The 21,044-nt window shown below is 44.6% G+C and overlaps 1 protein-coding gene across 1 annotated transcript in view; it reads left to right on the top strand.

The window, feature by feature from the left end:
• Window positions 1-21,044, top strand: part of LOC141476561 (netrin receptor DCC) — a 581,575-nt gene that overhangs the window by 223,661 nt on the left and 336,870 nt on the right. The window contains exon 2 of the mRNA XM_074165252.1: window positions 267-587. Within this exon, the coding sequence (XP_074021353.1) occupies window positions 267-587 (321 nt within the window). The remainder of the gene's footprint in view (window positions 1-266; window positions 588-21,044) is intronic.

Below are 21,044 nucleotides of genomic sequence, written 5' to 3'. Positions count from 1 at the left end.
TGGAAGAAGATCCACCAAGTTTGAGGTCTTGGTACTGTTCCTGATAGATGGGCAGACTGCTCTCCTCCATGCTCTCCTCCCACTTTTTTACCAGCAGCAATTTGCAGAGAATCATAGCTTAATTTCTTAGAATATTTGCCAGCCATATCTATGGTGCCTCTGGGGGTTTCCTATATTGAGTTTCTGTATCTAATATTGTATGTGTTTTCCTCCATAGTCATGTACAACCAATATTTATTCTGTGTCTCATGGTTTTGGTCTTTCAGGTTCACAGATTAAGACTTTTACGTCATTGAGGTTCTTGACGGAGCCTTCAGATGCTGTCACCATGCGGGGAAGCAATGTGCTGTTGAACTGCGTAGCAGAATCGGATCGAGGAGCCCCCATTATTAAATGGAAGAAAGACGCCGTCTTCTTAAACCTGGCAGTAGATGAAAGGAGGCAGCAACTGGCCAACGGGTCGCTCTTGCTACAGAACATAGTCCACTCCAGGCACCACAAGCCGGATGAAGGTCTCTACCAGTGTGAAGCATCCCTAGAAGGCGTTGGAGCTATCATCAGTCGGACAGCGAAGGTCATGGTAGCAGGTAGGCACAAACATTCCCACTTTTTGGATTGCTGGAAATACTGTTTGTGAGAAGCTGCTTTTTTTTTTTTATTATTTTTTAAGAAAAAATAAGAGCAAAAAACGTACATAAAAGCACTTCAAGTGCTGTGGGTTTTCTTTTTTTTTCCCCCTCTTCAAAAGAAGTAAAGCTCGATATGACACTTGTGCGACAGTAATTTCTTTCTGACAAGGTATTATTCTTGTTTAAATATGTCTAATCACCTCTTTGTTGCCGCGAGTTATTTCCCGCATATTTATTGTCTTCAAACCAGATGAAACCTCTGAAGTTGGGAATTAACTGCTTTTCTGATGAATTGAAGATCACAAAAAAAAAAAAGCCAAACTTCTGTAGGGCACTGAATGTACGAATTTTTATGGTTTAGGAACTTTTTCAGAGACAAGAACTCATTATGCAGCTTGCTGGAATCAGCAGCCTCTTTGTATTTCCTTTTATAAGCGCTAGTGTAGGTAAATAGCAGAAGGAACAGAAGTTTATTACCAGGCATCTGAGAACATTTAGGGCTTCACGTTCACTTAACAAACACCTTTGTCTGTCGGGTGTTCGTCTGAAGTTTTCTCAAGGGCTCTTTTTTGCCTCTTCCTTGGTCTGTGGAAGGATGTCGTGAGTCCTTAATCGTCTTAATTATTGGGGGGGGGGGGGGGGAATATTTGGAAATGGTACAAATGAAAGGTACAAAGAAACTCAAAATCACTTGGTAACTGCTATGAACTAGAATGCGCTAGAGGTCAGAATAATTTTTTTATTATCATTATTTAAGGATTTTGCCCATTCTAAGGGGATGTTTTTTGTTTCTGCTCTCTTTTTGTGGATGGAACTACTGTGTATTGCGGATCCCTCTGACTTAGACCTGGTTGCCTTCCCTCGACAAGGGTTGAGCATCCATCCACAGGGACTTACTTAGTAACCTTGGGAAAAAAGGATAAAATATTCCATAACCTTTTGCCATCCTGTGTCGTCTTAATCTCTCACCCGTTGTACAGGGAGGGGGTTCAGGCAGCTCTCTTCTCAGCTGGTCTCTCCAGTGTCCCTCATCAACCTGGTGCCTTTTCCAGCCTTAAGGTCCTTTAAACTCTGCTTCTCCTCTTCCAAACTCTTCTCTACCAGCTAGAAAAGGTGTGTTTTCTTATTATACCCAATTAAAACAGGCAATAAGTCTTAGCTCTTTCCTAACCCACCTCCTCTATGCTCTTTTTCCGTCTGAATCTCTGGTCGTTTACCCTCAAGTCCTCAGCAGTGTGTGTTCTCCTGTGCTGTGATTCCCACCCAAAGTGATGGAGACCCCCCCAGATGCAAAGAAATTGGCCGTTCTGTTACGGAGTCGCCCTGGGAGGGACCCTGCGGAGCTGCGCTTTGCCAAGCGGGGCTTTTTGCCAGTTCAAGTCGTTACTTGGCCTTGATCTTGCTTGTTGGCAACCACTAACTAATAAAATCACTCCAATTTATTCTTTTCAAGTGAACGCACATATGTGAGTGTTCCCTGTTGTGTTCCCAGCTCTGTGATTTTTGAGCATTTCATAGGAAGGTCGTGATGTCATATCCCCGCAGGGACGGTGGGCCATTGGGAGGGGGAGGACAGGACTTAACTCCGTTCAAGAACAATTTGGCCGAAACTGGAAGAACGGACAAAGATTTCTTAATTGGAAAAATCAGTGGGAAGGGCAAGGGACTATGCGCACAAACTGAGATATTAGAAGTTAGTTTACAGATAAGTATTTTTCCCATAAGGGGGAGTCTCCATCTTGGGGATAGTCAAGATCCGGTTGGACACAACCGAGCACAGCCTGTTGGTAGCTGCCCCTGCTTTCTTCTGGACTAGATGATCTCCATAGGTGTCTTCTGATCTTGCTGATTTTGGTTTTCTGATTTTTTTTTTTTTTCCCCTCATTGTGTGAAAATGGTTCAATTTATAAGGTGGAATATAAGGTGTATGGGATTTAAAATGAGCAACAAGTTCTTCAAGTAGAAGTATTTTGCTCTCTGAAGGACACGTATTCCTGAGCGAGCAGAATTTTTGTGGGTTGGTTGTTTTATTTTTTTTTTTTTTGAGGGAGTCGCCGTGCAATGTTGGCAGAACATCATTGACTTAAGGCACTGGCAGATGGAAACACGAGAGAGTAGGGGGAAGAGGGCAAGAGGAGAAATGAAGGTCTCTCACTCCAGTATGTTGTGTTAATCATCGCTTGGCAAAGCAAATAAACTTCCCATGTTCAGAAAAGCTTCCCTTTTACAGAGAGGAGGATTTTCAAGGAAGGATCACGAGCTTTAATATTTCAGGCAGGTTTTAGGAAGAGATTCATTCCCTGAATTACAATCTAATCTTGGGCAGTGTCACTTCTAAACTATAGGTCTGTTCACAGCGTTTTAAGTACTTACTGTGCTGTTTGGCAACGTAGAATACATCAACGTTTTATGTCTTTGGAGGTTACAATTGCCAAACCACTGCTATTGCATAAGGGGGCATATATCTTTCTCGCAGTAAAGACTCCGAACGTGGTCTTGCCGCTCTTTTTAAAGCATTAACAGTCAATAAAGCAGTCACCGCTAAAAGGTAACCATCAGCTCCACGTGGAACAGTCTGCTTGGGGGTACTGAAAGTATATTGCCCTTTTAAAGCCCTTCCCCTTATGCTTTCATGGCTTAAAGTGCTTTCACTAAAGAAAATGTAGCAAATGAAAACTGTTTTTAATCAGTCGCCAATTTTATGCACGAAGCCTGCCATGGACGGGGGAAAAATAACACCGTGTCTAAGAACTTCTCGAGGGTCCTCACAGCCCCGATGTGCTCCAGCTGTAAAAGCCTTCCAGGCTGAGATGGAAATGAGAGCACCGGAGAGAAACTAAGAGCTGCTTCCTCCTCCAGCACCCTATTAAACCTCCCGATTTAACAGACTGCTGATTATTGGTATTTCTAGTAATCGGTAGGATTTCACCTAGAAACTGCACTACCCTGTCTTATATCTCTATTTATGGACTGTTGCAGGGTCAGTCCTTCAAAGGTGCTGGCTTTAGTGTTCATCTGAAACGTTGGCCTTTCAGAGGATGATAAAAAGTGGAATCCGAGGTTCCTTTAGAGGGAAATTCCCACCCTTCAGCATCCAGCCCCTTGGTGAAGACCAGCTCTCTGGCGCGATGAGAATTTTTGTGTGTGGTCATAATGATTTATAACTAGAAAATTATTTACGCTGGAAACTATTTATAATTTTTTTTCTTTAAAAAAAAAAATATCAAACCAACACCAAACCAACCAAGCGGCAGATAAGCTACATCGCAGCTATAGATTGGCGTAGACCAACGTCCTGGCTTTGGTGATCACCAATAGCTGATGTCTAGAGACTGTGGGAACAGTGTGTATCCATATAGTTCACCTTGAATACTCTTGGCAGTAAATTGAGTCATGAGTTGTAGCATTTGGATATTTAAATGCCTTTTAATTATTATTTTTTTTTTTTTCCTTCTGTGTGTTTGTCTTCCTTAACCCCTATGGACTTTGGGCACTCGGTTCCTCGCCGTGGGTGTGTTGCCGTTGATTCAGTCCTGGCTCAAATCAGAGGTTATTTTGGAGCAGGGAGAAAAATCCCACAACGAAGCATCATCTAACTGGAGTTGAGTCCTTTTAGGATCACAGAGTGGAGTCCATTCTGCTGTTTAAAGGTGATGAAAAGCAGACATGGAGTCTCCCTGGAAAGGCTGTGGGGAAGGTTAATCTGCAACCAGGTTTATTCTGGGTTTAAACTTTTAACATTAAATACCAAAGAATAAACAAAAAAACCCATTTGTCACATTTCTCCTTCAGCTGAAAGTCAGCCCATATGCTCCCAAAAAAGCAATCAACCAAGCGGCAACTTATTTCTTCAAGTGCTTTAAATGATTTAAAAGATATTTTTAGAAGGTGTTGGACACCATGGGGGGTATGTTTTATAAAAAAAGCCAGGGTATGTTTTATAATTTAAATAATAATAATAATAATAATTCATCAACATTTTTGCTGTATGCCTGTCTAGACAGAACACCAGCAGTTTCTAAAGAGAGAAGATAACTGGAATTAAAAATAACCTCCCTGTATTTATTGTGATTGCACCTTATTCCGTATTGCCCTTTCTGTAACAGGTCTAATGGGCTTCAAGTACCAGGAGACAGCTTCCCAGGACAGCTCTTGAACCCGAGGTTAAAATCTTGTGGATGTGGAGAAATTTTAATCCTCACTGAGCTTTACAGCTTCCTTGTTTTCCTAAATTTTATCTTTTAATATTCTAAATCCACTGATAATTTCAAAAGTTCTATTTTAAGTGTGCACAGAATGGCTAAAAAGTATGTAATCAAATACTAGATACTCTTGCCTACCAGTATTTGGGGTTTTTAATGAACTAAGGGTGAAATCGAATCATTTAGAGTGACACAAGGAGATATTTCTTTTCAGAAATTATGGGATAAACGCAGGAAACCCACGATACTAAAATTTAGAAAATATTATATTGGACAGAGTAAAGAAAATGTGATGTGAAGTGTTCCATAATTCTTGTTCCCTGGGTCTATGATCACTTTCTTTTTTTCATAAAGGAAGAAAACGACTTTCAGAAATTAAATGTTTGGGAGGTATAGCTTGATTGATAACAACTAGAATCAGCCAATGCTGATTTAATCTTTTTTTTTTTTTTTTTATTCCTACCTTTTTTGCTTCCTAATCCCAGGAAATTCTAGGCTATTTCGTGTGAATTCGTAAACCGCAATAAAAGTAGCGAACAAAACTAAACCAAACTCCGCTTCCCTCCCAAACTTATTACGTGCCATAATAATATATGCCTGTGGGACCGTTTTTTACATCACTCGATGACCTTATAGCGCTTAATGGTTTCTTTGCTTAATGGAACGGACGATTCCCCAGTGCTCGCTCCCCGCTCTCTCTGCTTAATGTTCCTTTGTGGTATTTGTAAGCTCCGCACGCACCGCTCCTGCACAAACGTGTGCTCTCTCACGCCATTAAAGCTCATTAGCGCGGTTCTAGTTAAAAATAATAAAAAAAAAAAACGCAACAGGTCTGAAGTGTGAAAGGAACTGTCAGGAAATCAGGTAAATATTTGACTCTTTACGTGCCGCTCTTCGTTTTATTCTGATTTTTTTCTTTCTATTGCCTTGTGCCGTAAGATGCACCTGCTTTCCCTGATGTAAATGGGGGTGCAGGGAGATAAGCAAATTAAAAACCCAAACAAAATGCTTAGCATATTTAATAAGGTAGTTGCTCTTTTGATACCATCGCTGATTTTATTTTTATTTTTTTTTGCCTTTAAATGGTCATTTTCAGCATTGTTCATGGTTCTTGCTTTGACTACACAAGATGCAAAGCTATGGGAGAGGTTTCTGCACGGCCGCTCGTGTACTCTCTGAGTTATATCCTTAATTCCTTTATGCATTTGTCCCAAGTTTAGTCTTGTGGACCTTCAGGTGCTCCCCCAGGTGCCTCGTATACAGACCTGCTGCAGGTCACAGAATCATATGGGGTTGGAAGGGACCTCTGGAGATCATCTAGTCCAACCCCCCGAGGTCGCTCGACTTTCCCCTGGTAAGTCATGATGGGATCTCTCATTGCAGGACCAAGAGCTGTAGGTGATGGTTTTACTTCCTTGGGAGTAGCTTTAACGCGTGGAAGAAGGGAACATACTCCTTGTATTGGTCAATACTTCATTGACCATCGAATATCAGAGCACTTGTAACTGGAATATCCACTCCAGTGAATATTCAGGAATAAGTAACTGGTTCCTTTTGGTGACCGGCTGTTCTTTGTAATCGCAGTTACCGCTAAGCTCCAAGTGGTTTTGAAGAGAATTAGCAATTTTTCATGGTATGTATCTACTGACTTCTAGAGCCAAGAGAAACGGGGCAGGCAACTCCTGCCCCACCACCAAAAATAGCAAATTCTTCATTCTGAACAGGTAGAAGGAAAAAAGCAGCTTTGGAATATTTGGAGCCAGTGATCAGAGCCTGTTGGGTGAAGAATCGAATAGAAAGTGAGCCCAAATGGCAAGAAGTAGAGAATGCTGAGCATGATATTGGGTATTATTTAGGTATAATGTAGTCTAGATACAGCACAGCTAATAGATGTTTTGCTTGACCTTCACTTTAAACATGCTACTTCAATATTTAAAGGTAGCAAAAATACTGCAGTTACATAAACAGGTATTTTACTTTGCTCTAAAAAATTAGTAGAAGTCAAGTCTCTTCAAATGTGCTAAGAATCCAGCCTCTTGGGGGTCCCTTGGAGATGAGGGCAAAGAGAAGCTCGTCTCTGACATCCCCTACGGTGTTCAATTAACACATAATTTCACTTTCACTCGTTTCTCTATTCCAATTCTGTAGAGCCTCCCTGCTCTTCATTTGTTTTCCTGGGCGGATTTTTTTTTTTTGGTGTTTTTTTTTCCCCAGAAAGACTGACCTGCTCCACTCCCTGCTCTTCCCACCAGTGTGAACTGGGAATAGCTCCACCATAATGTTCCGCCAGTTTTAAAATAGCGAGCGAAGAAGTAGGCCATGTCTGAAGACAGATGTCTTTGCTAATATTCCACCTTAACATTCAAGTGCCTGAACACCAACACAAATAATTAGCAGAAACGCTTTCATCAGCTTTTAATTTTATTGTTGTTGTTGGCTTGAAAATAACTCCAGTGAGGGACTCGGGAGCAGGGGACTCCCGAGGACCGCTCCAGTCGCACATCTCTTGATGTGTATCCACGCGCGTTGCTCTTGGGTACGCTTTCTGTCAGGAGGAGGAATAATTAACGCTATATTTAACACAAAAATAAAATGCTATCAGTTCATCTGCATCGATGCTGCGAGTCCTGTGGGACCCCCGAGGCAGTGGGCGGTGCCATTCTGTCACCACAGTAAAGGTGCTTCTGGATTCATAACCATCAAGGCTCTGCCCTGCGTTCCCCTCTCCTCCCCTGTGAGGGCTGAGCAGAGACGCAGTTCTGGGGAACAGATGCTTTGAGCCAAACTTAGTTTTTTATGGGCTTATTTTCCACTTTTAGCAGAGCAAAGGGTGTTCTGCAAGCTTGTATCAGTGCTTTTGACTGCCTCTCCTGAATGTCTTTGCCTGTACCTGTTTTGCTTCTCCGGTTGCTCAGTGCTATCTTCTGAGACCCCCCTGCAGTGCTGCCTCCGGCTCTGGGGTCCCCAAGATCAGAAGGACATGGACATGTTGGAGTGGGGCCAGAGGAGGCCACCGAGATGCTGTGAGGACAGGCTGAGGAAGTTGAGGGGGTTCAGCCTGGAGAAGAGAAGGCTCCGGGGAGACCTTAGAGCCCCTTCCAGTCCCTCAAGGGGCTCCAGGAAAGCTGGGGAGGGACTCTGGATCAGGGAGGGGAGCCATAGGACGAGGGGGAAGGGTTTGACACTGAAAGAGGGGAGATTGAGATGAGATGTGGGGAAGAACTTCTTTGCTGTGAGGGTGGTGAAGCACTGGCCCAGGTTGCCCAGAGAAGCTGTGGCTGCCCCATCCCTGGAGGGGTTCAAGGCTAGGTTGGAGGGGGCTTTGATCAACGTGGTCTGGTGGGAGGTGTCCTTGCCCAGGGCAGGGTGGCTGGAACTGGATGATCTTTAAGGTCCCTTCCAACCCAAACCATTCCATGATTCTCCTGTTGGCTTGAGTAGTTCCTACCCATGAGCTGGGATGTCACGTAGCCAGGGATTGGAGCTCTGCTGGGAAGGTAACTCCAAGGAGATGGCTGGACATCTACAGTACTCTTGCTTCTGGAAGTTGTAATTGCACGTATTTCGTGTCTACCCATACGACACAGTCCTTGACACCCTCCTTTGCATTAAGACGTATGAATGCTGAGGCACTGCTGAAGCAAGAGCGCTAAAGCAATCCTCCTTTTGTTGCATGCTCTTGTCTCATTGCTTCACCTTGTTCTTTTGCCTGTCATCCATCTCTGTCAACTTTTACGTGGAAGCAGGAGATACCTTTGGACGAAAGCAAGGTTATTAGTCTGTTTTATATGTGCCTTCTTCCAAGACTCAGGCTCTTCCGTTCTCCTCTTCGTTGTGCTTGGTGTCTCCTGATTGCCTGTTGTGGATGTGCCTTAGAATCATAGAATTGTCTAGGTTGGAAGGGACCTTTAAGATCATTTAGTCCAACCATCAACCTGGTTGGGCTGGTAGGTCTGATAGGCCTTCATTCCTGTTGGCTGCTCTTCGGGCAGCGAATGGCAGCAAAGCCCTGATGGCAGGACTTTTTCAATTTCATGGGTTTATCAACCTATAGGAAAGCAACATTCCATAGCAATAAAGTGTTTAAGACCCGCATTTCTGTACAACACTCTTATTTGGGTGGGGAGTGACAGCAGAAAGGCTGTGTCTTCTACGTCTTAATTTCTTCTAGTATCTGTTGAGAAATGCTCAGCGGGAATGCACGCCACCGCGATTCCCGCTCTTCCTAACCTCGTGCTGCAGAGAAACGGGGCTTTAATTAGCAAATTTCATTTAGGAAAAAGGTTTTGCTTTTTTTTTTTTTAACTGCCTGGCAGAGATTTACTTAGCTTGAACTTTGAGGAGATTGGATTGAAGAAGGAGCAGCCTTGGTTAGCGAGGCCACGCGGTCTCGGTGAATTAAAATAATGGGGTGTAATAGATCACAGCACTGGGGGTGGCCATCAGCTGGCAGATGGTCTGCCCAGTTTACCTTCAGGAGAGGATTGTTCCCGCACGGCGTTGGCTGATCATCCCTCTGCTCTGGTTTTACAGGCCCCAAGTGATAAGACTCCTGTGCCTCCCTTGGGACCGTGTCCTATGGCCTAATAGATCCATCAGGAAGGGTTTTCTGGATATTAAGCCTCAGTTTCCCTGGTGTCATCATTTTGTCCTTTATTGCATGGGTATAATGGTCTAAGCCTGAAAACAAGTACTTGACTTCTAAGTTCTTTTGGGGTATAAACTAACTTCTTGGGTTTTTTTTCCTGATATGAAAGTATTTTTCAAGTTGCTTATGTTCTTGAGGCTGCTGTGACAGAACAGGCGATAACTGATGCAGTCACTTGAGTGAAGAAGGACCTACCTGCATTTAGTTCCTGGCCCTGTCATTGTCAAGTTCAGGCTGTTGAAGGTATTTTTCATTTAGGAGCATTTTCTTTTGCTGTTCCCCGGACCGGTCTCCTGTTCCTGGCCGGGCAGGCTCTGCTGCTGCTGGGTCTGAGCAGGGCCATGGAGCACCATCCACTGTGCTGGAATTACTGGAGAATCTCCATTTCCAAAGGATCTGGACTTGCTAATCTTATAGGCAAGAAGGAATTTTTTTTTTTCTATTTAAAAATTATGGTTTAACATTCCTCTTCTTTATGCTCTTTTTTTTTTTTTTTTTTGTTCTCTGGAAGTCACAATGTTCATACCTGAATTTGCTGGTGTCGAAGTCCTCCTCCTCTATTCCCTATGAGCCTGGGGAAAATAAATAAAGAATAAATCTAAAAAAAAAGGCAATAAAGAAAAAATGAAGGTTCACTCCGATTTAGATGCTGACATTTGAATTTGCTGCCCTGAAGTTCCTGCTTGATTGCTCTCTCACCATAGAGGCAATTACAGCCCAAAGTTACGGTGGTTTTGGCCTCTGTGGTTCCTCAGGGTCTGGTCGCTCCATCCCTTGTGTCCCTGCTCAGTCCTTGCAGCATGTGGGAGCTGGGGGCCTCTCATTTCTCAGCTCAGTGGGAAGGAGATATTCATTTACCTTTTTCCTCTTGATGCAACCTACATTTATATTAAGGAATCCGGTCTAATCCTTCTACTTATGACCTTAAAGAACAGAAGAATCATAATTTCTTTAATTACTATCTAACTTGTGTTAAAAACCTGTTGAACTTCTTGCTCAGACCCCTCATCCCTACTTTTACTTTTTCTGGACTAAATAAACTTGATTAAACTGACATATACATCATCTTTCCCAATCTCTTGCTGGTTTTGTTGCATAGTTGGTTTTCCAGATTATATACATTTATCTAACAGCGTTGTCATTAGTGTGTGTCACTAGAAGTAGGAAAGAAGTGAAGTATATTTGTATGTATTTTAAGAACGTATGTTGTGAGGAGGTTCTTAAAATCGTTCTTCCAGGCAGTGTGTAGTGTAATTATTACTTAGGAGGGTTAAAATCACACAGAATCTCAGAATAATGTGGGATTGGAAGGGACCTCTGGAGATCATCCAGTCCAATCCCCTGCCAAAGCAGGTCCACCCAGAGCAGGTTGCACAGGAACGTGTCCAGGCGGGGTTTCAGTGTCTCCAGAGAAGGAGACTCCACCACCTCTCTGGGCAGCCTCTCCCACCCTCTGCTGCCCTCAAAGAGAAGAAGTCCCTCCTCATGTTGAGATGGAACTTCCCATGTTCACGTTTGTGCCCGTTTCCTCTTGTCCTGTCCCTGGGCACCACTGAAAAAAGCCTGGCCCCATCCTCCTGACACCCACCCTTGAAGTATTTATAGGCCTTGATCAGATCCCCCCTCAGGCTTCTCTTCTCCAGACTCAAGAGACCCAAGTCCCTCAGCCTTTCCTCATCAGAGAGATGCTCCAGGCCCCTCAGCATCTTTGTAGCCCTCTGCTGTCCCCTCTCCAGCAGTTCCCTGTCCTCCTTGAACTGGGGAGCCCAGAACTGGTCCCAGTGCTCCAGCTGGGGCCTCCCCAGGGCAGAGCAGAGGGGGAAAAATAGACATCTTGCATGTATGTCTGATATAGAGCAAACAATCGGGACTTTTTCTGGAGAAAAGCTGAAAAAAATGGATCATTTTATAGCTGTGTTTGTCTTGGAGCTCTCTGTTCTTCTATAATCTGATTTCCTTGGAAAAACCTTTGGCTACGCTTGCTGCAATATGTTATTTTCTTAACCACGAGCATTTCGGAATAATTTGATACTTAGATTTCCAACTGGGTGTCATGTCGTTTGGGGTAGTTGACTGTAATACCTGGAGTTCCCAGTGAACCTAGACTGAAATCGCTCCCCCTGCGTATCCTGAACATTAGGGATCTGGCACTCGGAATAGCGTTTATAATGATGAATTGGATCCGAAGCGTCGTTTACAGTGAACGGGGAGAATTAAATGCCAAAGAAGGGAGATTTGTAGGAGCCAACGCACTGAATGCCAACATCCGCCGAGGAGGAACGTGTCTGTGGTCTCAGCTCCTTCCCTTACTGGGCTCCGGAGCTGGAAGCTGCTTCTGTGTTTAAAACGGCCCACGCTTGGGCATCGGTGGAATGATTGGTCTTGGTAGAGCTTCGTTAGAGGAAGGAGTCGTTGACGTTCGTGCAAATGAAAGGGGAGATTGGAGTTTCAGACCCCTTTGGTGGCGGAGTGTGACCCTGTTGCACCCCTTCTCCAGGAGGATCTCTCTGTTATCCCTCCTGTGAAATTACAACACAGTCCAAAACGCCAAGAGCTTATGATGGGGCCCGTTTTGACGCCTTTTTAATGAAAATGACTGTAGAGCACGTTAGAGTTGTCAGATGTTTCCTTGAGTGCCTGGAAAAGTCAGTTCTGTGAATTTTGGTTATCTCGGGGAGCGTAAAACTCCTAAGTGTTCAGAGAGCTGGGTCAGCCGGAGGAGAAAAGCTTTGGGATATACTCAGCGGTATCGTTTTAGGTACTAAAGTACATTTTTTGCGGTGGCGGCTTAGTCGTCTCCACCATTTCATTTGCTTAAGTGGGTCCTGCAGAGTTATTTTGGCTCCCTCCCTTTCTCGTTTAGCTGACCAAGTTCTGAGTAAGCGTATTCTTTAGATGTTGAAGTGCTATTTTGCCTGCGGTATCCTTCTGATCCCGGTTTCGGATGAGCGCGCGATGCATTTCAGGACAAATACGAACGCAGCAGATTTTTACAGTGTCTCTCCACGCCATCTCTTTGCTTAATGCTGACGTTCCCCCTGGTAGAACGGCAGCAGTTGCTCATGAGAAGTGAATGTGAAACGTGGAACAAAGGTGATTCATAGATTGGTCCAGGCTGGAAGGGACCTCCAAAGGTCATCTAGTCCGACCTCCCTGCAGTCAGCAGGGACACCCCCAACTAGACCAGGTTGCCCAGGGCCTTGTCGAGCTTCACCTTGAATATCTCAAGGGAAGGGGCCTCAACCACCTCCCTGGGCAACCTGTTCCAGTGTTCCACCACCCTCATGGTAAAGAATTTTTTCCTAATATCCAATCTAAATCTCCCCTTCTCCAACTTAAAGCCATTGCCCCTTGTCCTGTCACTGCAGGCCTTTGTAAACAGACCCTCCCCAGCCTTCCTGTAGCCCCCCCTCAGGTACTGGAAGGTCGCTATGAGGTCTCCCCGGAGCCTCCTTTTCTCCAAGCTGAACAACCCCAGCTCCCTCAGTCTGTCCTCACAGGAGAGGTGCTCCAGCCCCCTGATCATTTTGGTGGCCCTCCTCTGGACCCGCTCCATCAGGTCCATGTCCTTTCTATATTGAGGGCTCCAGACCTGCACACAGTACTCCAGGTGAGGTCTCACCAGAGCAGAGCAAAGTGGCAGAATCACCTCTCTGGATCTGCTGGCAACACTTCTTTTGATGCAGCCCAGGATGCGATTGGCCTTCTGGGCTGCGAGAGCCCATTGCCTGCTCATGTCCAGCTTCTCGTCCATCAGCACCCCCAAGTCCCTTTCCTCAGGGCTGCTTTCTAACACCTCATCCCCCAGGCTGTATTTATACTGAGGATTGTTTCTTCCCAGGTGCAGAATCCTGCACTTGCTTTTGTTGAACCTCATGAGGTTCAACTGGGCCCACCTCTCCAGCCTGTCCAGGTCCCTCTGAATGACATCCCATCCCTCTGGTGTATCGACAACACCACACAGCGTGGTGTCATCTGCAAACTTGCTGATGGTGCTCTCAATCCCTCTATGTCTTTGATAAAAATGTTAAACAGTACTGGTCCCAGTACGGACCCTTGAGGGACACCACTAGTCACTGCTCTCCATCTGGACTTAAAGCCATTGAGTACCACCCTCTGGGTGCGACCATTCAGCCAATTCCTTATCACCAAACCGTGATGATGGAGGTAGGTGGTAGTTGGTGCTTTGCATCTTTTTTTTTTTTTTTTCAATAGGTCTTCCCCTGTTTCTTGATTTTCCTTTTGTCGCTAATAAAAGTAATGAAGATGTAGTCACCTTTAGGGTTTTCTTTAGGTTAATTTAATTTTCTCACTTGGAACAGTCTTGTGACCATCTCTTGTTTCCAGTTTAACCTTTCTAATGGTTTCTTGACCTCGCTCACTCGAAATCTATACACGTTTCTGAAGTGATGTTTAATAAGACGAGGGGAGCTGTTTACAACCCTCTCATTTGTCCTTGATGACCTCTGTTGGGCAAATGAGAAATAGGTCAGTTGTGATGCCACCGTGTCACCAGAGGGGAGAGAGATTTTTAAATTAGCCGAGTCAATCTTCCAAGTTTCATAAAACACATCATCCAAGCCATTTAATTAAAAAGGGTCAGGTTTCTTTACCCTAATTGGTGCCCCCGTCTGACCAAGGGAAGGAGTTGATGGATGCGCTAATTTGGGACTTGATGGACGTGAGCAGTGCAGAAATGCAGGCTTCCAAATTTCTCCGCGTGCCGTGATTGATGTCGGATGATTATGGGTTTACCAGGCTAAAATGTATAATTCTTAAACCTCCTTATTCCGTATTTACCAGCAGATGATACAATCCAGCGCTGACAGGGGATTGAAGGGATGACATACAGGTCTCTTCCATCTCTAATCTCGGATTCTCTGCGAACCTTTAGCATGTAAATTGGAAGCGTGTTTTATATTCGTAAATGCAAAAATACTCTTGAAAAGCTTTCACTTTGAAAAGATTATAATGATTAGCATTTATTATGCTGTTGTTTTCATGCAAAAAAAGAAAATCCTGCCCAGATTTTACTCAAATTGAACTTTTGTGCCTTGCATAATAGGCCTGCTTTGATTTGAATAAGATGCAGAATAAAGTGGCCAGATAGGAAGTTAAACACTACAGAGAGGAAAAAAATCCTAATTTAAGGGGCTAAACGCATGTGTTTTAACACACAGACAAAAATGAGGATGTTTACAAGTAAGTGGTATCACAAAGGGCACACCAAAAAAAAAAAAAAGTCTGGGAAAGGAAAAGCAATTTAACGGAGAGCAAGTTGTTAAGTTCTTTAATTTTCTCTCCAGCAATAAACTGCGGTAAAAGGAGGTGAGCGATTGCGTTTGCTTTATTCCAGTGGTTCCCACCAGTGTAGCTGTAGCTGAGAGTCCGTCAGCATTTCCCATTATAAACTCTATTTTCATGGGTTTCTAATTCAGTCCTAAAAGCTCACCTGGGCTGGCGCCTGGCATCCCAGATCTTGAGTCAGAAATGACTATTTCACACATTTGGAAAATAACGTGTTTGGCTAGAGCTAAATTAACTAGGAAATTTAAAAGGGACGTTGCCTGTCTTCCTCAGCGCTTGAGATCTCGCATAAAACTTAGAACGCATCATTTTTTGAGTGGCTTTTTCGGTGGGAGTGACTTACGGGTACGAGCCAGATCTTAGAGAAGAAAAATCAAGGGAGAGAGTCAGGCCTCGGGTTATGGAGTAAGTAATGAAATGAAAAGTTCAGCGGGGATCTTTTGGTTTCCAGCCTGGTTTGTTTTTCTCACTTTATTTCCCTCTTCACCTCATTTAAAGTCAACTCGGACACGTTTATGGTACGTGGCGCGTGGTTTTACATGTTGAGGTGGATGGAGGGAACAGCTCCTGCTTCGGGGCTGGACAGAAAGTCATTGGGGTTTAGGATCTGCCCTGACGCGCTGCTCAAGCAGAGAAAAAAATAAGCAGTCGAGATTTAAGAGGATTCTCTTGGAATCCTCCGCCTCGGGTTGGGGTGGAGAGCGGTGACTTGGAAGCCAGGTGCCATCCAGTCCCGGGAGGGTAAGACCTGCCTTGAAGGAGTGAAGCACAAAAAGGACATGGAGCTGTTGGAACAAGTCCAGAGGAGGCCAAGGAGATGCACCAAGGGCTGGAGCCCCTCTGCTGTGAGGACAGGCTGGGAGAGTTGGGGGGGTTCAGCCTGGAGAAGAGAAGGCTCCAGGGAGACCTTAGAGCCCCTTCCAGTCCCTCAAGGGGCTCCAGGAAAGCTGGGGAGGGACTCTGGATCAGGGAGGGGAGCCCTAGGAGGAGGGGGAAGGGTTTGACACTGAGAGAGGGGAGATTGAGATGAGATGTGGGGAAGAACTTCTTTGCTGTGAGGGTGGTGAGAGCCTGGCCCAGGTTGCCCAGAGAAGCTGTGGCTGCCCCATCCCTGGAGGGGATTCAAGGCCAGGTTGGAGGGGGCTTGGAGCAACCTGGTCTGGTGGGAGGTGTCCCTGGCCATGGCAGGGGGTTGGAACTGGGTGATCTTTCAGGTCCCTTCCAACCCAAACCATTCCATGATTCTATGATTGAAGGTGTTAAGGACATGGACTTGTTGAGTAAGGAAGGGTAATCACAACTTCCAGTCTGCTCTCTGGCAAATCGTCTGACAGATTTGATCTGGATTTTGGAACTGACTTGTGGAAGACAGAAATATTTTGGCTATTTTTTGGGGGCAGAATAGGGACAGAAGTAATTTGCTTAACTCTTTCTTTTGCCTTGCTTTATCCAGATACCGTGCACATACAGTTCATAAATGAATGAATTGTGGTTTCTTAACACATTTTTAGATATTGAGAAGCTAAAAATATAAAATATATAATATTTTTCCGGGAATATCCAATCAGGCAGGAAAGTTGGCAGCTCTCTGGGATCCGACCACAAAATATAGGATTACCTGGTTGCGCGGAGCACGCGCCGCCTCCTGCGGCTGTTCCTCGGGCACTGAGCGATCGTTGCCTGGACAGCAAAAAGCTCTGAAATGGGCTTTAAAATATGAAATCTGGTCGAATGCTTTTTATGCGTTGTCTGGCTTTGGAATTAGATATGTGCTTGGTTCAGCTTTTTCCGCTGTTGGTTAAGCCGAGAAATAATTGATTTTGAGAGAGAAGAAAAGAAAATGAAGATCTCCTTCAAGTTCTTGTTTCCAGAAGCTGTTTCTTTAAATTTGGCCCAGAACTAAAGAGGAGCTGGCTTTGCTTGGTGGGTTCAAACATAAAAAAAAAAAATTATTTCATGAAAAACAGTAGTGGCAGCATCTGCAACTGGCTGAAATGAGTTTATTTCCATTGCGATCTCTCTTTCCTCTTGCTAGTTTCTGAGATTGAGGAAATGTTCCGATGCTATTGGAAATGACCGGGAATTTGGCCCAATTTTTTTCCATATAATTTTCATGGGTTTTTTCCATCTCTGAAATGTTTCCTTTAATCCTCTGAATTTTTAGCCTGGACTTTGAACTTTTTTATGTGTCTTCATCCTTTATTGCTTATAGACGCAGCTTCTGGAATGGGACTCAGCGCAGGAGTTTGTTCTTTAAGTCCTTTTCAAACAACGAGTTTTCCTTCTCACTGCGGGATGGGCTGTATTTATTGAGGAAAACATTACAGCAAAGAAATTTTAGGCAAATAAAGAGGATGTTGGGGAGGACTGAGCACTTCATAGCCCGGCTGTCCGATGTTGACGGCTGTCCTTTCAACAGGGTTCCATTTTACTATGATTAAAACCAGCCAGTAAACCATGAATATCAGGAGGACAATAACCAGAGGCCAGAAAAGGGTAGATGGTGGGAACCAATTTATTTCGAAGGGGACTCAAAGCTGTTTCTGTGGATTGCTTAACTTTATGGCAGAAATGACACAGCGATTGGTGATGCCGTGTAATGGTCCTGCAGCCTAAAATTGGTGTTCTGGAGTGTGGATCCAGGGACGACCATCCAGGCTGAGCCGATGGGCTACAAACCCAAGGTAACCCATGAGGTGTGGGATGCCTGTGTAAATTATAAATAGCTTGTATAAATAGAAAATGCTGCAGTAGCCTGTGCTTATTAGCGCAAGAAAAATCTTCTGGATGTGGACTTGTTTTTCCCCGGGAAGATGCTTCTGGTTTGTTGTTTCAAAGTCTAAAAAAAATCTTGGGGTAGGACAAAGCAGACTCTAAAGGAATGGAAGGAATTGTTCGTAAGGAATGTTTCCTTCCTTTCAGGCTACTCAGAAAAAAATCCTGATTTAAAAAAATCAATCCCTTAAATAAAGTATTTTTAAAATTCCTGCTCTTAAGATAAGCAGGAACTACGTCGTGACACCCTGTGCTGTGATGTCCTTTGGCATGAACACCTGATGAAGACAGAAGCCTGGCAAAAGGATGATGCCTTCAGGACCTTAAAAGAAATTGCAAAGTTAGAACAGAGCTGCCAAAGGTAGAAATTTGTTTACTGACTGTATTTTCTGTGCTGCAAACCAAGTAGTACGACGTCAACAAAGGAAGCCTTTGTATCGATGCTTCTTGAGAGCAGTATCTTTGAAGTGCATCTTTCTTCCTGATTAAGTGATTGTGTAAAAATGATATTTTCTTAGTAAACAACCCTGTTCTTTTATAAAAGTTGGGAGTTATATCTTCAGTGACCAAAAAAAGAACGTTCAGTCCTTTCTATGTACTTGAAGAGGGTGAAGAGGGAATCCTTTCTGTTAGGCACATATAAAATAGTAATAGTAGTGATGTGGTGGTGTGTATTGCTTAGTAGGACTCCGCTGGAGAGGGTGGAGTGATTTAAGTCCCTGAGAGTAGGGTTTAATTTGCGACTTGATGTTGTCATCACGAAGGGACAAGAGACTTGGAGTTTGCTGGGTGGGTTGGGATCTGCACGGGCTTGACCATGTAATGGTGCTCTGATGTTGGGGCTGGTAAAACAGGTGATGGAGAAGGAGGAGAGAATACAGGTTGACTTTTCGTAGCTCCTGATTGACCCAGGAGATGCAAAAGCTGATGAATTACCACGAGAGCTGGATTAAAAGAAGCCTGGAGCCGTGTTGTGAGAGCAAATAGCTCTTTCGGGTGGTAAATCTGACATAAACGCTTAGTGTCCTCTTGGGTCCCTTTGCGTACCAGAGAAGGCTTCCCTACGTGCCACCAACTCTCCTTGTCTTTGGGATGAACGTTTGGCATTGGCACCTAGTGCCGATGTTTCTGGTTCATGGTTAAAGCTTTGAGTCACTGTAGTGACTGTAGTGTAGTACAAATAATAGGATATTTTCAAAGTGAGAATATTTCAAAGTGGGAAATCCAGTGCAGACCTTCAAAGCTTTAAGGTCTGTCATACTTCAGCGATGGCTTTGAGCGCAAAACTAGCTCTCAATACGTTTAGTGTTTCGTTTTATTAAAAAAAGTTTACAGTTTTTATCAAGTGCTGGGTAATCTGGCACGGCTGAGATAAATGAGTCCAAAGTGTAGTGGTGTGGTAGGCAATGAGATGTAAGATTAATTTTATAAACTCTGTTTCTCAGAGGGTGTGAGGGTTTTTTTTGCTGTGTCTTGTCTGCCAGCGTAGCACGAACACGGGCTGTTGGGAGGCTGGGAGCACGGGAGAGGCAGAAATCACTATCATGGTGTGTCCTCCAAATCCCAACTACCTTTGAGTTCACAGCTGGTTCCGCGCCGGCGGAGCGCGATGTAAGGAGGCAGCATTTTCCATGTGAAGTCCAACAAAAATGGGTCAGTCTCTTCTTCCAAGTAACAGGCAATAGGACAAGAGGAAACAGCCTCCTGGTTGCGCCAGGGGAGGTTTAGGATGGATATTAGGAAAAATTTCTTCACCCAAAGGGTTACCAAGCATTGGAAGAGTCTGCCCAGGGCAGTGGTGGAGTCACCATCCCTGGAGGGATTTAAAAGCTGGGCAGACGTGGTGCTGAGGGACACGGGTTAGTGGTGGCTTTGGCAGTGTTGGGTTGATGGTTGGCCTCAATGACCTGAAAGGTCCCTTCCAACCTGGGCAATTCCATGATTCTGGGTTTCCCATCCCACGGTGACACCAGGCAGAGCATCGCCAGATTGCTCTTTCCTTCCAGACCCCAGGCAAAGTGGAGCTGAGAGTCCCCAATGTGCCACCAGGTGGCTGGCTCCTTGTGGCATGCTCCAAGGTTCCTTGTGGAAAAAAACCCAGCTTGTTACGTACCCGGTAATGAGAAGGGAAAGTGAATTTGTTAGGAGAGATGAGAGGAGAGGGAGGTCCTGACGGTGGCAAAGCCTGCGGGGCAGCCCCGGTGCTGCCTCGGTGGAGCTGTGCTTGCAAATCACCTCGACAACAAAAGAAAGCCTGGAGGATCTGTACTTGCAGTCTGTGCCCTCAAACAAATTTGACAATGCACTTATTTAAAGGAAAAAAAAATAACAAAAAATGAGGATAGTTATCCTCAAAGCAAGGGAGCCTTGTTTTTTAATGCTGTCTGTGATAGCATCCACCTGAATTTGAAGAAAAGCCCTTCTGCCAGCGTTGCTGGATTATCTCCTGATTCACCCTGTGAGGAGGATGCGAGGTTTCGTTAGGGACCTGATGGCGGCTTCCCAAAATTGTGTGATATTTTGCTGTGAGAAAAAAAAAACCACGAAACCCACACCAGGAAAAAAACCCCAAAGAGCACCAAAACCCCTCGACAAAACTACAGCAACTCATCATAAAGCTTTGGGGATGGGTGCGTATCTCTATGTAAACACGTATAGGATAGAAAAAGTAGCAATTAAAGGATAAAAGGAAGCGGGGAAGGTGGGAGTACACTCCACTTATCCCTGCTGAGGCGTTTCTCTCCTGGGTGAGATGACAGTCTAACCCCGGTATAAATATCCTTTGAGGAGGAGGAGGAGCGGAGTCCCCGTGTAAAACAGGGCGGTTAACGCTGCTTGGGGAAACCACGCTGCTGTGTGGGTTTGGAAAAGTAATAACAAGCCCTTCCTTATCTGAATTTTAAACACATGTATAATAACAGGCTATCTGTAGCAGCCATGCCTGATTATTACAGTCTTTAAGATGAGTAATTTTATAGCTAAGCATTTCCATGTCCTACATATGTTACGGATCGAGGGGAAACCACTGCTTGCTTGAGTTGTTTTTTTTTTTTATTATTATTTATTTATTGTCAGAGGGATGTGACAGCCCGACGCTTTGATCAGCTAGACACGGCGCGGTCGTATTTACGGGCTGGCAATCGTATGGATTGCAGCGGGGCCGGGCCGGTTCCCGCGGTAAAAAGGCACATCAAAGTGCTGATATCAGCTTAGGAACAGACAGGGAGAAAAGGGGGGTGGAAAAGGGCTCCAGGCTGCGGGGAGAAGTGGGAGCATTATTATAACGTTGTCTCAGAAATCTGACTTTTCATTAAAATCAGTCGGAGGAAGTCAATTCCCCGCCATTAATCCTCCCCTTACTGCCGCTGGAGTAGTTTTGACAAGATCCGTAATAATCCCGGGACGCTGTGTAATTTTACAAACTCCCGACACAAACAAGTGCTTATCCCAACCTTTGCTCGGCTCTGGGTTTTAACGGAGGTG

This window comes from Numenius arquata, chromosome W (assembly GCF_964106895.1).
Source record: "Numenius arquata chromosome W, bNumArq3.hap1.1, whole genome shotgun sequence".
Lineage (NCBI taxonomy): Eukaryota > Metazoa > Chordata > Aves > Charadriiformes > Scolopacidae > Numenius > Numenius arquata.
This window is presented reverse-complemented; position numbering and strand designations above follow the sequence as displayed.